The sequence below is a fragment of the Gorilla gorilla genome, chromosome 12 (assembly GCF_029281585.2).
Source record: "Gorilla gorilla gorilla isolate KB3781 chromosome 12, NHGRI_mGorGor1-v2.1_pri, whole genome shotgun sequence".
NCBI classification, from domain to species: Eukaryota; Metazoa; Chordata; class Mammalia; order Primates; family Hominidae; genus Gorilla; species Gorilla gorilla.
Window position 1 is genome coordinate 110614250 of NC_073236.2, and position 17415 is coordinate 110631664.

Here is a 17415-nt window from a genome sequence, read left to right on the forward strand (position 1 = left end):
ACCTCTCTTGAAAGTTCTGCAATCTTGTGCTCTTACACTTCCCTTTGAAATGCAGCACCCACTGCCTCCATGCTTCAGCCAAAATGCCTTTTTAATATTTTGTTACATCAATTATTATTTCAGTTAACAGTCCCTATAACCCTATAAGAGATAAAACTATTCTGATCTTAGAGAATAGGAAACTGAGCTTCAAAATGATTAAATAACTAGGCCAAAGTGGTAAAAACAGGTTTTGAATTCAGAACTCTCTGATTCTAGAGGTCTTAGACCATTCTGAAATGGAGAATTCATGTGACCCAGCATAAGTGCTTAACAAATATTTGTTGAATGATGAAAAAATTGATTTCCTCAGATAATAGAGGAATGTAAATGCCATAATTTTTGATAGGGCATGAGAAACCATTGACAGTTGTTGAGCCCAAGTCACAGATGAGCATGATCAACAGGAGAATGTGATAGAAATATACAAGAGAATTCGGAAGAGAGAAAGAGTGGAGAGGGAGAGGCACTTTAGGAGACTCTGAAGAGTTCAAAGAATTATAAAGGACATGGGTACTCTATTTTGCTAGAGTAATGAGGAAATTATCTAGAAACCAGGTTGAAAGAACTTAAAGAGAGAATGAGCAACAAGTAACTAGCGGCAGCAGTTACATCCCAGCTGTTCAAGATGTGAGCATCTGAATGGGGCAAAGAAATGGTTACAAGCCAGAGGAGCCCCGAGGATGAAATAAAGGATATTTCTCCAGAATGGGTGAACCTTGATCTTATTTGTAGACAAAGGAGCCAAAAGATTGACTCTGAGATGCTGGGGAAAGGAGGGAAAGGAGGGCAGGAACTAAAAGAGCAAGGACTGGGGGAGAGAAAATGAGCTGGGGTAATGTAGAAGACAGTGAAGGATGCAGCTTCTTCTAAGAGAGAAAAGGAAAAGAAAGGGGGATAAATAAACACTTGGCCCACAAAAAAGAGAGAAGCAGGCTGAAGGAGATTGTACCTGACATAGTAGATCTTTCTCAGTAAAGTAGAAATCAAATCAGTGGATTAGGAGGTGGGAACCAGGGGGTGAGAGTGTCAGTATGCGAGGGAGAGTTTGAAACACCCATTGTACTATGTGTGTCTGGAAATCAACTGTGGAAATCAAGAGAGAATGAACAAGTACCACCTCACATCCAGGGCACTGAGACTCAACAGTCTGAATTCATGGAAGTTCAAATTAGCAATATTCTTCAGCCAAGGAGCAAAAGGAGAAAGCATCGTGATCCCAAGCTAGGCACTGCATGGCATGGGCTGAGAGCTGAAAGCGTTTACAGTTAGCAGGGGTAGAGTTGAAATTTCCAATCATGGCATCCAGCTTGTACAAGAAAGCTAAGTGAGGCCAGAAAAAAAAATTAACAGATTCATTCATTTATCCTAGGAGGTCTCAGTAGAGATGCATATTTGCTACCCAGGATATGGGGAAATGGGAAAGGTATAAGTGAAGTGTCTGTGGTTATAGACCAGGCTTACAAGGTCCAGGGACTCAGAAGTAGATCAGTCCCTGGGGGCCCCAATGCCCTGGTGTGACCTTATTAGTGAAGGGTTTGTATGCAAGAAAGTGGGAAGTTTGGGGCTGCAGTGAGTCATGGTTCTTAACCTCTTCAATCAAATTGTGAGGCAACCATGTATCAAGGACTGGAAGACAAAGGAGTGGTAATTTACGAAGAAGCAGGTATTCAGAGAGAATCAGTGAAAAGGGGGTACCTTTACTCTGATGAAACTGCCAGTTTTCCATAAGACATATTTTACCTTTCTTTCTACAATAACCACCATTTTTTCTTACAGGATTATTTTAGGCAATGATATGATATAGTTGTCCTAGGTTTTTAAACACAAAGACATTTTAAACACAAAGACCAGAAACCTTGTTTATAGTATGTCCTACCTCTGAATATGATCGTACTTAAACTTTCTTACAAAGGTTATTAGTTACAATTTTCTTTCAAATGTTTAGGAACAATGCCACAGAAACTTTTAATAAAGACACAATGAAAAACACCGTTGTAACTTCCTTTTGGCGAAGTGGACATCCTCTTCGAAAGATGCCCATATTAAAAGATCTTGATATGTAGATTTTTGTCTCGCCTTTGCCTGCCAATGGCCACAGGTATCAAGTCACTGGGTCTTTAGTTAGCTGACATGTGACATGACACCATTCAAATGAGATTATTAGAGCCTTTGGGGAAGAGATAAAAATCTATGATACCTAAATCACTAAAAGAAACTGAGTCACAAAATCATTTGTCCAAAGTCACAAAGTAAATTGGGGCCACAGGCAAGAATCTTTGGCTACTCTTTAGGAAGTTCATTTACTACCCCATTGATCTTGATATCACCTTACAGGCAGAATCTTGTGAAAGGTAGGATGATAACATCAACCTGAACAAAGTTCCAAAACTGCCCATCAGTTGTCCCTGCCCAACAAAAAAAATTAACAGATTCATTCAGTTATCCTAGGAAATAGGATACTTGAACTTCATTGAAAGCCTCTTGGTGAGACACGTGGTGGGCATCCAGCTCTTCTCACCAGGCTGAACTCAGCTGAGTCTCTGATAAGGTCCTTGAAACTTCAGTGGAGAATTCCAGAAAGGGGACCTTTCAGCAATCATACCTTGTCCTCTGACTCTTCTCGCCCTCACAGCTCCGAATGTCCTGGCTCATTCGTGGAGTCTTGAGGGGAAACGTGTCCTTGGTGCTAGTGGAGAACAAAACCGGGAAGGAGCAAGGCAGGATGGTCTGGCATGTCGCCGCCTATGAAGGCTTGAGCCTGTGGCAGTGGACGGTGTTGCCTCTCCTCGATGTGTCTGACAGGTAGGCTCTATGCATCTCCCCCAATACCCTTCTCCTCTATCAGCTAAAATGCAAAAGAAATCATGCCTTCCCTTTCCCCGTGCCTTTTACCCAAGACACACATGCAGATGTGCCCACACACCGATACGTGCGCGTGTACCTGCGTGCACACACACACACACACACTCTGCAGGTTACACACTTTCTGCAGTTTACAAGCTTCTCCAAGGGATGAAGAGGCTACTGAACACTTGTCTCGGGACCACTGGTATGGCCTGGTTGGCTACCCCCAGTGTCTGTAGGAAAAATAAAATTGAACAACTCACATTTCTCCCAAATAACAGTTTGGTTTTACATGTATATAGCATGTTCTCTTATATGATAGACTTTGCCTTACTTTCCCCACTTTTATTTTATCCTTATTAACAAGAAAACCTGCAAGGTAGGTAGGACAGGCCTTATCATCATTTACCACTCCTGTCCTGTTATAAGGGGAGAAACAGAATCAAAACGGTGAAGTGCCAGCAAGTTGGAATCAGAATTGGGACTGGTGCCCAGGCCCGACTCCGAGTCCAGTGTTCTCTGTTGAGTCAGGTCCTGAGGCAGGTTGATAAAGAGGATGGCAAATTCTTCAGTAAACAGAGGAATGCTTCTACTTGTGGTCTTGCTTCCTATTTGGGCTCTATCACTAATGGCCTCTGTGACTTTGAGCAACATCCTTGACTTCTTTGGGCCTCAGTTTCCTCATCTTTAAGCTGAGAGGTTTGAACTAGAAAATCATTAACTCCACGTGGCTCTGCAATGGAGCAGGAACCATGGAGTGTTCACTGCCACTTGTCTCCCAGGATGGCACTATTCTGCCACCTGCAGTCAGCCTGGAGCAAGCCGTACTTGAATAAAGATGGCCCTGCATGGCAGCACTCATGTGACCCTGCCGTATCATCCTGAACCCTCATGGTGGGTGCTGATCTGTTCCAGACAAAAGAGGGGCGAGGGGCCTTTTCTATAAAGGGGACAGATAAATGGATCTGGATGGGGGACAGCCATCTTTTATGGGCTAAAAGTCAACCCTTACAACCCAGAGCAGCCTCTGCCTGAGACTCCTAAAACACAATCAGATTACCATCCTGGTGGATCCACCTTCAAAAAATGAGGGCAGAGGGCTCAAGGCAAGGTGGAGGGTGATGCTAGTTGGCATGCAGCTTTATAAGTGTAAAGCTGGTTTCACATTTTTCGCCCAAACCCCACAGTCTGCTATGTCCAAGAGCTCATAACTGCATCAGTGCTGTCAAAGGACAAAGGCATTGTCCTCACTCTGAGCACTAGCTACCCACTCCTTCAGATGTGTGTGGGTTAAAGATCAAAGCCCAAGGACATTCCAAGGATCAGTGACCCCAGGACAAATGGATTTAAGTGGAGAAACGAGGAAGTATGAGCTCTGCCCAGTATAGTTTAGTCTTTTGTCTTTGGGGATTGTGGAGCTGCATGCAGTTGGTGGAGAACAGGAGGCTGGTGAAAGAATCCTCCCTCCTGGGAGAGGTGAAATTAAATCAGATGAATCAAAGGGTTTTTTTTCTCCTCAATCCAGCAAGTCTTCTCTCTTTCATAGCTACACCAGGGGATTTAAAGTAAGATGTTGACTCGGTTCACTCTCATCCTCTAGAGTTTCATTTGAAGGAGACTTCATTCTCAGCCTCCTTCTTCCCTGTTAAAGGCTGTTTACCAGACTAACATTTCCAGTATTGATACTAGACCAAACTGTCCAGTGGGGATTCTGACAAAAGACAGCTTGGTTTGATGATGCCTTGTGACCTAATAAGTGTACAATTACAGAAAACAAGAGTGCTTCCATTCGCTGGGAGCCTGCATACCACTGACATGCTCTGAGGTTGGAAGCTGCCCTCCCAGAGGTACAGATGGTATGGGAAGCATCAAGATCCAGAGGCAAATGGTACTGAAGGAAAATGAAGTGCAGCAGTTTTCATTCGCTAAAATCAAACTAGACTGTAGATGTGACTGGCCCCAAAGAAACTAAAGAAGCACTCTAGATGAAAGGGCAGAGGCTTTGGAATCAAATAGTGCCAAGTTTGAAAACTGACATGGTCACTTACTAGTTGTGTGACCTCAGCCAATTACTTAAGCTCTCTGAGCCTCAGTGTCCTCATCAGTAAAATGAGGATAATAACAGTATAATTTCACAAGATTGTTATGAGACTAAATGAAATGACTATTGAAAGAGTCTACACAGAGTAAGTATTAATAGATTTTATTTTCTGCATCTTTCAGTTATTTGGCCTCAGTAATAATTTATTAAACAAATAGCACAAATCACAACCACTGGTCTTCCAAGTCAAGCCGTGTTCTATAAAACAGACAACACAGTCTCCTCTTAGGTTTGGAGAAGTAAAGTGCTTGTTTAACTGCCTGATCCACACTAAATGCTCAACTACTAATAACTATAGTATAATAATGACAATATCTCCCCACCTAATGGCTCAGAAGGGTCTGGGATGGCCAATTTAGCAATATAACCAGTCATCCAACCCTTAGATAAAGGCAGGCTTCTTATGAATTTGTTTTCACAATACTCTGTTGACTCCTTCTGAGAAGTCACTGATGGAGGAGCAAAAAGCATACTCTTCCCTCTTCCTTCAGGGAGAGTCAGCTATAGCTGCCCAGATTGCTAGAAGATGAAAATGGGAGAAAGGAGAAGGTAGAGGAAGACATAAGCAAGGAAAATAGAAAAATAGGATGGATAAAAGACAAAGAAAAACCAACTCTCTTCCTCCCACCTCTGAGGTAGGAGGTAACACCTGGCGCCACCTGCCCCACATCCCATGAAGCTTCCTTAGGCAGCTCCTGGCTTCAGCTATTCAGCACCTACATTGTGGACAGCTCCCCAACCCTGAACCTTGAAAGCGGCAGAAATTTTATTCCCTGTGCTGTCCCAAATCACCTCTGCTCCCAGGTTCCTCAACCTTCACACATTACAAAATTTTTAAAGTAACTTTATTAGGGCTTAGAGGTTAGCACTTAAGAGACTCCAGGCTCTAGTCACCGGTATTGGCCCTGGCTGTTACATGAAATATAAATCTGACCATTTTCCTATTTTGGAAATCCTTCTGTGGCTTCCTGTGGCTTTGAGGATGCCTTTAAAACTCCGTAATAAGACCTTTTTTAAGCCCATGTGTGATCTGTCCAGCGCTAGTTTCACTAGCTGCTTCTTAAACCATTCTTTCTCTCTCAATCTCCCCTTCCTTCCACTCAGTTGTACCATGCTACATTCTTACTTCTAGGCTTTTGCAGTTGCCATGTTAAAGGCATGTTAAAGTTAAAGGAAGAACTTAATGTTCTGCCTTTACTTTCCATCTCTCTAAATACTACTCTTCCTTCACTTAAAAAAAATTATCCCCAGACACCTATACTCTATATGTACCCACAATATATTCTCATGGCTCTTGAAACATCCCTATAATAATTTATCACTCTTTACTATCTTTTTTATATCTGAATATACAAACTAACAAGGCAGGGATTGTGTGTGTCTTATAAATCACTGCTTCCTGAATCTTTAGTACCATACTTAACATGTAGTATGCCCGATAAATATGCATTGACAGAATGATGTATTGAGGGAAATTGCATATACTTTCAAATTCCAGTTGAGTAAACTGAGAATTTCACTTGATGGAATCTATCTAACATTCCTCCTCTCTTCAACCTGTGTCCGACAAAACAGATATGATTGCTTTATAATAAATACTACTGCAAAGTGTTCTGTATATCAGAGCAACACCTGTGTCCCATCAGATGAACCAAAACAGCGTTTGTTACTCTGTGACAAGGAATTATCTTTAGGGACTTGCCTGGTACCTGTGCTTTCTTTGTCTCTGGTCACATTCCTGTTGGAATCACTTCATAAGAAAGACTTTGATCCTAATTGGGTGCCCTGGTCCTTGTGATAGAGAGAACTAGAGTTGTGCACTTGAGAGAAAAGAGCTCTAGTCAGATTGCCCCCACCACACAGTAGTCCTCGGGAAGGCTCGGTGAATATGTCATAGGTACATAAAGCCTGGTGACAGGGAGGCATTGATCCATGGAATGATATTTCTTCTGTCCACTTACAAACATGTAAAGTTATAGAAGGAATGTAATAGTCTGTCATGATTACAGAATTATGTTAACTGTACAACCATAGTATAATGAGTAACAGGAAAAATCTCTAAGAGCAATGCCTAAGATGTTTTGAGCAGTGGCAATGTCCTCCGAATACAGATAAATGCTCTCAAGGTAATTTTGAAGGACAACACCAATTCAAATATCAGCTTGATGTGTGCTTAAAAATTATCTCATTACTTTATATCCACCTCACATAGCTACTTTTCCTCATCCTCTCCCCACTTTATCAGCCCCACCTCCCTCATTCAATTGTTGCTCTTTCTGCTGGAATTAATTCTACCTTTTCTCAAAATAGAAGAAAGGCAAGTTCTCTCTCCTGATTCTAATTGTCAGTCTCTTGCAGAGATATACCCCTAGTTTTTCCTCTCTATATATATCTTACTAAATTAAACACAATGTTCCCACACTATCCTAAGCTTTGACACGCTTACAGAGCAGAAGCCATGCTAAGTTCAACTCGTTATGAGATGGATTTGGAAACACCATGGATCAAATCATGTCCCACAAATCACTGCAATTGTACAGTCAAATATAAAGTACACAACTTATCACACCTGTGCAGGCTCCATTCCTCAGCACTATCATTATAAAGGCTTTTAGCCGTACACTACATACATAGTCTAACAAGAAAAATTGTTCCTTCTGGAGATATTTAGATTTCCTGTTCCCTTTGCATCCTTTGTCCTAAACGACAAGTGGTGTGTTTCACCAATGCATCTTTCAAATGAGATGGGTTAAACTGAGAGTTATGTCTTCATGCATTTAGACCAGAAACTCCATAGAGCCAAGATTTTTTTTCTATTCAATTTTTATCACCGACAAAATTCTCATTTTATATGGGATGCTGTCAATAACAACACTCTCCCTTTGTGTAGCATCTTTCTGTGATGAGAAAGGCATTAGAAGAGCATTTTTTATTACTTGTTCTTATCTGTGTAGAGAAGTAGTAGATTTCAATGACTGGAAATCCAGAGATTTCCGGTAAGCCTCAGTTTGCAGGTCTAGACACACCCCTAAAAAAATTCTGTTTAATTCACATTTCTGTTAATTGAATCACAGCATCCTGATAAAGCCATTTAAGAGTTATAAATGATGATTAGAGCTAGCGTTTGTTGAGTGCTTACTGCCTGCCAGTCATATAACAAGTACTTAACATGCATTATCTAATTTCATCCTTAAAGCAACCCCTTGGGGTAGATATTATAATTAATCCCCTTTTTAATACGAGAAATCTGAGGGCTATGGAGGTTAAATAATTTTCCCTTAAACTTTAGGCTGGTCTGCCTCCTATGTACTGCCTGAGGAAGTGATGCATGGGGCTTGGCATGTAGCAGAAACTTGAAAAACAGTAGCCATTGTTGTTGTTTTTTAATTTTTTAATTTAATTTTTAGAGACAAGGCCTCACTCTGTCACCCAGGCTGGAGTGCAGTGGCATGATCACAGCTCACTGCAGTGTCAAACTCCTGAGCTCAAGCAATCCTCCTGCCACAGCCTCCCTAGTAGCTAGAACTACAGGCGTGCACCACCATGCCCAGCTAATTAAAAAAAAAAATTGTAGAGACAGGGTCTTGCTATGTTGCCTAGGCTGATCTTGAACTCCTGGCCTCAAGTGATCCTCTTGCCTGGGCCTCCCAAACTGCTGGGATAACAGGCAGGAGCCATCGCACCTGGTCGACAGCCATTGTTACTAACAAAATATTTAGGTTCTCGGTTATTTTTAGGCCACATCTCTTATTCATTTCACATTAGTTTACTGCTTTCCCTTTGCTTCAACCAGCTCCTGAAATTCATCATAGCAATTCCCACCACCACGTCCTGCTGCAGACCATTCCCCTCACGGCCCCTCCCTGCCTGCCTCTCCTCTCAGGCTCACAGCTGGAGTCTCCCCTTATCCTTCCAGGCCATTGTGTCCCCTCTCCAGGTGCCTCCCACTCCGGCATGCCTTTGACTATCCCCACACCATGTGTTTCCTCCCCAACACTGGAGCACAGTCTCTGATAGGCATTTTTAATTTGCATATCTATTCATGTACCAAGTCTAACCAAGGCATAAAAATAACCTTTAGTTATACTGTACATTTAACAAATCGCCCTTTCATTGAGAATAAAGTTCACTGCTGTAAGGATCAACAGGAGACCCCAGCCACAAGGTTGGTACACTGTGCTAAATAGAGCCCTGCTTCATCTTTAGGAGCACATGGCCCAGGGGTGCCCCCCACATCTGCTCTTGTCCTCCTGCCTGTCTGCCTCTCCTAGGAGCATTTTCATCTGTAACTGCTCTGCCTCTAACTCCACCTCAGGAAAAAGGGATGCCTGTGAGGAGGAGCAGACATCACTCGCCTACTGACCCTCTGCTGGACAAGCTGGCTGACAGTCCCAGCAGCTCCTGCGCCTCCTCACTCTGCCCATATCTCCCCATCCACAGCAGCCCTGTGCCCCCTTCCAGAGTGCTTGGCTCCTTCACAACACAAGGTTCTCACTCAGGCTCACATCTGAGCAGCTAGGGTAGATGTCATTCCCTATTTTCAGCTGAAAAGACAGAGGCCCAGAGGGGTTTAAGAACTTGCCGTTAAACATAGAGGCCCCTCTGTGGAGGTCCTTCCTCCCCTCCTTTCACTTCACCAGACAGCATCCTGTGAAGGTTTCCAAGCATGAAATGTACAAACCTCCAAAATCCCCTGAGGCATTATGTCAATGAACATTTACTGCAGTGTTGGGTGCCAGGTGATGGGCACACCCAGACAAGCAATACAGCCCCAGCTCTCAATCTCCATCTAATTAGGGAGGTTGGCGGGAAGACAAGACCACGGCATCACAGAACACGAGTCCTGGGAGCTGGAGCAGAAGGAGCCCAGTAAAGCCCCAGCTGTTGGGGCTCCTTGCTTCCCAACAGGCACCTGTCTGGTTGCCAGTGGTGAGTCCTCCCTCTGCTGGGCATTCCCACACGAACAGAAGCAGAGAGCAATGACTACCACCCCAGGTAGACATGCATTTGCTCATCCACTCTCAGCAGACACATGCCAGGAACTTACCCCAGAGTAGACCTGCAGGCTCCAAAGTTGGAAATGGGGCAGAAGGGAGAGGAATGTCTCACCTGCCTATTGAGAGAGGAGTTGAATTGCCCTGATGCCATATATATATATATATATATATATATATATATATACACTTAGGCAAAACCAATTCATGCACATGGTGAGTGAAGAAAATAAAAGGTGCTCTCTACTCATGACCTGCTGTGGTAGCACAAGTGTCCCTTCCCGGAGCTGCAGGGGCTGGGGACATTGACATGCTTATTGGCATTAGGCTGAGTCAGTTCTTTGAACTGGGAGAAAATGGTGGTCTCAGAGGCAATTATAAGCCATGCAGGGTAAATTACATTGACTAAACCCATCAAGTCTTTCCCCAAGGGGTTCAAAACACTTCAAGTGCACACTATGCTTTATTCTCCTTACCTTGATGATAAGGGAGGTGGGAGCAGAGTCCCTGGCTTCATCAGCAGCCTGCAAGGCTGAGGGGACTTTGGCAGGGCTGGGGTCCCACCTGGAGCCCATGGCCTGTGCCTCTTGGGGCCATAATGATCGAGGACAGGAGAAGAGGGATGGCGTTCTCACTGAACCAAGCATATGTGCCCGTTTATCTTCATCATTGTAAGTCAGATTTTAATGACCTTAGTTTATCAATGAGAAACTGTGACCCAGAGTAGTTAAATAATCTGTCCAGAGGCACACAACTAAGAAGCAGAAGAGTCAGGATTCAAAACACAATTTTCTTTTATTTATTTATTTATTTATTTTTTTGAGAAGGAGTCTCCCTCTGTCGCCCAGGCTGGAGTGCAGTGGCACCATCTCAGCTCATTGCAACCTCCACCTCCTGGGTTCAAGCGATTCTTCTGCCTCAGCCTCCCAAGTAGCTGGGCTTACAGGCATCCACCACCACGCCTGGCTAATTTTTGTATTTTTTAGTAGAGATGGGATTTCACCATGTTGGCCAGGCTTGTCTTGAACTCCTGAGCTCAAGTGATCTGCCCGCCTCAGCCTCCCAAAGTGCTGGGATTACAGGCATGAGCCACCGCACCCAGTTCAAGGCACAGTTTTCTAGCTCAAACTCTCACCCTTTTCCAAACACCATGCTCTCATGGTCAAAAAATTTTTTCCATGAATCTCAGTGACAACAGGCAGCAGGTGTTATCACACATCAGCAGCTGCTATGAAAGAACTGTGCTATGGCGCCTAGGCCTGGGCCACCTGAAGACCCTGTCAGCCGTGAAGAGGTCAGCCCATACCTGCAGGGCCCAGCCATGCAATTAAGAGCCAAAGAAAGGACTCTGACCTGTAGGAGCACACCAGGCACAGACTGGGGTGCCAGATCAGTCATCCAGAGAGGGATATGGGTGTGTGGTCAGAACCCAGGTGAAAAACCGGGACAAGACGAGGCCCCAGGCCTCCAGAACATGACAGAAACCCGGTCAATGAGCCTAAAGCCTATGCAAATAGCACATTAGCACAAGAAAGCTGCATCTGCATCCCGAGCCCTGGGCCAAGCTCCTTTATGCCCCCTGCCTTACTCAGACTTGTCCCTAGTCCTGGAGTAGTGCAGGAGTGTGCTGCGGGGGGAAGGCTATAGCTGTGAAGGAAGAATACTGCAGATTCCTGCAGCCAGTCAAGGACCAAGTTCACCCATCCCTCCCACCCCCATGAGTGTGTTAGTCATCAACCCAACAATGCCAGGTGCACTGAACACACCTGAGTACCTAGGTATGTGCCACATGTATGTGAGAGGGGGTGACACTACCTGAAGTAACATTACATCTCCACTCCAGGAGCTGTAAACAAAAGAAATGTTATTTCCTGCTCGTGTGAAATTAAAAATAAGCATGCTGGTTGGTGGGTGGCCTTCCACCTAATCATTCAGGGATCCAGGCCCCTTCTACCCTTTTCCTTCCCTGAATGGAAAGGATTCCAAGGCCAGAGAAAAGGGTAGGCCTTTCCTCTGGCCTTGGAATCCTTTCCATTCAGCCAGTCAGTGGGCAAAGAGCTTAGGAAGCCTTGAACAGGAAGATTTTTATGAATCATCACTTCTGCTCTGCTCACATTGCCTCCTTTGCCATCTGCTCTCTTTGGATTTCCTTACTGACTTTTTGTTTGCCTTATCTGGGCTGGTTTTTATGCTTCGTACCTAGAAAACAAAACTTTTCAGTCATTGGGATTTTTTTTCAGGGTTAGAATTACCACACTACCTGTAATATCATACTGTGACTTCTGTATCATCATTTAAGGTTTCTGTCTAAAATTGGCACATGTAAGAATCAAAGAAAATGGTTACATAATTCAGTTGAAGGTCTTGGTCATTAGATGTTAGGCATCTATTGTGCGTAAGACACAAGGCCAACAGTAACGCAGAATGATGTTGACCTGTTAAGTATTCTTTGAAACATGGCCTAAATGTATTTTATTATGAGCTCATTTTTGACTATTGTAAATATTAGTGGTTTACAATGTGCTTTTGTCATATTTCCTGAAAATTCAAGCAGTGAGAAATAAGACTCCTCTGAATTTATTAGCTCAAAACTGATAACATTAAATGTGACTTGGAAAAAGTCTAGAATACATGGTGCACACAAGAAGCGTTCAAGGTTCTGTGGATGAGTTTCTTAGCTTTTGCAATGCACCATGTTTCTCAAAGCTTGTTTTCATTAATAAAACATTTTATAATGTAAAAAAGTCACATGGCCACACCTACTGCAAAGGGTGCTGGAGAATGTAGTCTAGCTGTGTGCCCAAATAAAAGAAGTGAGTTAGATTTGAAAAAAAAAAAAAAATGAGATGGTGTGTCACAAAATAAGTCAAGGAATATAGCTCTCATGTCTGGCCATCTATCAGAGTGTCACTTGAGAATGTCTCTTCCTCATTTAGCTACGCTGAGCATTGATCACGCTTCTTCTCCACAAAGCCTCGTAACTCACGGCTGAAATCAATTCCAGGTTCTATTCTAAGGTATGAATGTTTCCTTCCCAAATTTTTATGATGCAGCAAAATCTTACTTTCTGGCAGAAACCACCTCAGAATTTCCCTCCCTGAATTTTTCGTTTCTAAAAACAAAAAATAAATAAATAAACAGGAGAAAGTGCTTTTGAAAAGGTTTAAAACTAGCAGGACAGTGTAGGACGATGGTTTCCAAACTTGGATGAACATTATGATCACCTGGAAAATGTATTTTTTTCTTTCAGAGCCCCAGATCTCATACACAAAGATTCTGATTCATAGATGACATATTGGGACCAGGAATCTGTACTTTTTAAAGTTCCCAGTTGACTTTCGTGCGTAACCACATTTGGAAGTCACTGGTATATAATGGCAGATCCAGGTATCTGGATCTGGGCAAGACAGGGAATCAAGAAGTGACTGGAGAAGTGTCATTGGCTGACACATTGTCGGCAAACATATATTAAGCCTCCATCAAGCACAGAGGATGGAAAAGGATGTTTGATCAGCTCTTGCCAGATCACAGGACCTCCACAGGCAAACAGTAGCACACAAGCACCCTGCAGGTTCCAACAGATCATGACCAGGGTTCAGCAGGTGCAGTGACCTCCAGATACAAGAGCAGTCAGATGAACCATCACGGAGAAAATGAGCTTTTTATAAACTGGTGCTTGAGGAAAATTTAAGTCTTAGAGAAATGGAAAAGGGACAAGGCATTCCAGAGAAGGCCTTCGGGGAAAGCAGAGGCTTGGAGATGCAGAAATGTTTTTTGTGGGTTCAAGAACAGCCAACCTGGTTGTGTCAGAGAATCCTGAGAAATCTTTTTGGGAGAGAGTGAGTGTGCATATTATGCCAGGTGTTTTGGATTTAGGAATACAGGTAATAAACAACCACTGAAGGCCAGGTGCAGTGGCTCATAACTGTAATCCCAGCACTTTGGGAGGCCAAGGCAGGCAGATCACTTGAGGTCAGGAGTTCAAGACCAGCCTGGCCAACATGGTAAAACCCCGTCTTTACTAAAAATACGAAAATTAACTGGACATGGTGGCATGCACCTGTAATTCCAGTTCCTTGGGAAGCTGAGGCAGGAGAATCACTTGAACCTGGGAGGCGGAGATTGAAATCGCACCACTGCATTCCAGCCTGGGTGACAGAAAGAGACTCCATTCCAAAAAAAAAAAAAAAGAGCCACTGAGGGCCAGGCACCATGGCTCACACCTGTAAACCCAGCACTTTGGGAGGCCAAAGTGGGCAGATCACTTGAGGCCAGAAGCTCAAGACCAGCCTGGCCAACATAGTGAAACCCCGTCTCTACTAAAAATATAAAAAATTAGCTGGGCAAGGTGGCGTACCTGTAATCCCAGCTACTCAGGAAGCTAAGGCACAAGAATTGAACCTGGAAAGTGGAGGTTGCAGTAAGCCAAGATCACACCACTGCACTCCAGCCTGGGTGGCAGAGCTAGACTCTGTCTCAAAAAAAGAAGAAAAAATAAAAAAGCCACTGAGCACGGAGATAGGCTGGAGGGTGGGAAGCACAGAGCATGGGGGATATTGGAAGGTCTTTTGCGGGGCACAGTGGCAAGTGATTGGAGCCTCAGTGTGAAGCTCAGAGAGCGTGAAGAAAGAACCTGGAGGAGAAGAACCTTCTTCCTCTGCTGTCTTCCAAATGGCACCACCGGCTCAGGACAGCCTGGGGCGAACTTAAGTAGACGTGGGCTACTTAAAATTATTAAGTGAACTTAATTAGGTTTGTCAATCCCTAAGGTTGGCAGTGTAGCAAATAAGGCAATATACTCACTGTCCTTTGACAGCCTGTTGCCTGAACGAGATTGTGCATTTTCTGAGCTGTACGTGAGCAGCTTCAGCCGTTCAAGAAGAGGAGAAGAGATGCGGCTGGTGGCTCAGCACGCGATGTGCAACCAGGCATTGATATATAGAAATCAAACATTCATAATTCTGGAAGGATCTGGCCCTGTTTCTTTCTCAGAAAATATCCCAGATCATTGGAGCAAGGAGTAGATTAGCAATTCTGAGCTTTAAATCTTATTTCTAACGCTGATTTACTGTGACGTTTGGGACAAGTTGTTGCTTTTGATTGCTAAGTTTCCACAATCAAGAGTGCAAAGCAGTGAGACAGATCCGGCCCATGAGCTTGGTTTAGGAGGCAGTTGCTCAAAATGGCACTAAGTGAACCTCTTTAAAATAACAGGATGTTCGAATCTGCTCAAGATTTTCTTGGTAACATCCACAGCTCGGCTTACAAGTCAACAGATGCATATGTTTTTCATAATTCTTAATGTCTCGGAAAATGTAGCCCTGTGTTCTCAGCCCCTTCTTTCCCTAAACACAAAGCCTGCAATTTAGGAGATAATTGAGCTCCCAATATTTGAAGCAAAGAATCCAGTTCTATCTATGCTGCCCCCACCCCCGCGCCAAGAACCTCATCAATGCTTATAACTCCCACTCTTACCTCTATGCAGATGACTCAAATATCTTTATGTCCACCTGGGTTTCCAGCTGCCTGACTGGTGTCCCATCCACACCTTCCACATTGCTCCCAGCAGCACACCCCACTGCCTAGTGAGAGTTTCGCCCATAGTTCTACCATTCTCCAAGACTTTTCATTATTTTAAGTCTTTCTTGACTTCTCTCTTATTGTCCAGATGCAATGTTTTTCCAGCTTGAGTAGCTTCTAGCTCTATAGGGGGCACAACTAAAAGAGACTTCAGCAATTCCCGGTCAGTAAATAATGTGAATCACATCACTGACTGAAGTCCTCGGGAGCAAGGTCCACGTCTTACACATCTCTACACTCCTAGCTATAGGCACAAGTGTGTGATTTACAGTACATGCTCAGATAATCTCTGCTCAAAGAAAGAGGGGGAGATATGTCATTTGTGACACTGCCTGAGGAAGCACATGTTACTAGTAAACATATAATATAAAACAGGAGCAATAAATTAGCATCTCATGCTAAACAAAGGGTTCCATTGTTGGGGAAAAAAAAAACACATCTTACATAGATTCTTTTAAAAACCAAGATGGCACCTTAAAAGTTTTGGCAACTTGCCCAGGGCCCCACCAACCATATAACCCAGTCTTCACTCCACTGTACTTTTTGAAACTAGTCCTCACCAAGCAGAAAAGACTTCTAATTTACTCTCATAAAGATGTTTTTGGTCAGGCGAGAAGAGAGGTAGAAACCACCCTTTTTCTGGGTCTTCTCACCATTGGCAGTGCTGCCATCTCTGGTACCATGTCAGCTCCCCAAGCCGCAAGCCAACACAGCAACAGAGGACAGAGGAAATGTTTGTGTGTTCCAAGAAACGGGGAGCAGACATCCCTGTCCCTCCAAGAAGAATGGATGGCGGGCCTTTCTAGCTCCAGACAGCCCTCATGCCCCCAGTCATCCCAAGGAGCTTGCTCTACTTTTCCGATGGCACGGAGTACATATGAGACTAAATGAGATTCAACAAGTTGGATGGTTCTGCAAGAGATGATGGGAAAATTGGCCAGGGATGCAAGAGGCCTGAGCTCTCATCCCACATCCGCTACTATCTCCATTGCAACCACACAAGTCAAAAGAATGGCAGGGGCCCAAGAGGCACTTGACTCCTTCCCTAGGGCACTTGGCATTTGACTGTAGGTCAAGTATTTTTGTGCACAGGCCCCTCGCTTGCTGGGCCATGGCTCCAGGAAGCAATGTCTTTCCCCATCAAAGCCCAGGGCCCAGCAGAGCTCAACATACACTACATAGATTTCGAGAATGAAAGAAAAACAGGAACTTGCCAGAGATGGGTCTCCATCTGCTGTGGTGGAACATCCTTGCAGCAGGCCTTTCCAATTGGTGATACACCAGAGCACAGGAGGGAGCCAGGAGCCTTTAGGCTGAGCCCCCGAAAGTGAGCACAGAATGCCTGGAAGCCTCAAACTGAGAATGTGGAAGGGTCTGAGTGATTCTCCATGCTTGCTCAGCCTGGCTGAAAATTCATTTTCTCTCTTATTTCTAGAAGGGCTTCCTCACCAAGCCAGACTCATTGTGAAAGATCTCTATGGCCCTTGAAAGCCCTGGAAGCTCTGTGTTGACTTTTACTCATGCTCCTGGTGTCGTTATGTCTAGAGGGGAAACCAAGGCAGGAGGTGGTAAATTACTTCTGAGAGTGGGATGGAGCCAGGAGGGGTATGTTCCCAACTCCTGAGTATGGCCTTGAATGTCCAGCTCATCTCCAGTTTACTGTGCAGAAGTTAAAGACTCCTAGAGCCAAGACACACATTCCTAGCCATGATTACATTTGACATGGCCAAGGATGGTCCCAGGAATCCAAAGTGGTCCATCAGCTCCCATCTTCATCTTAGAGCTGAAGTCCATTACACAGATAATAGGAGGGATGTGGCAGGGCTTTTTCTTCACATATATTATTCTAATAGA

The 17415-nt window shown here is 44.0% G+C and overlaps 1 protein-coding gene across 1 annotated transcript in view; it reads left to right on the plus strand.

The window, feature by feature from the left end:
• ALK (ALK receptor tyrosine kinase) overlaps positions 1-17415 on the plus strand; it is a 738088-nt gene that overhangs the window by 629965 nt on the left and 90708 nt on the right. Inside the window, exon 9 of the mRNA XM_019021235.4 lies at positions 2675-2844. Within this exon, the coding sequence (XP_018876780.4) occupies positions 2675-2844 (170 nt within the window). The remainder of the gene's footprint in view (positions 1-2674; positions 2845-17415) is intronic.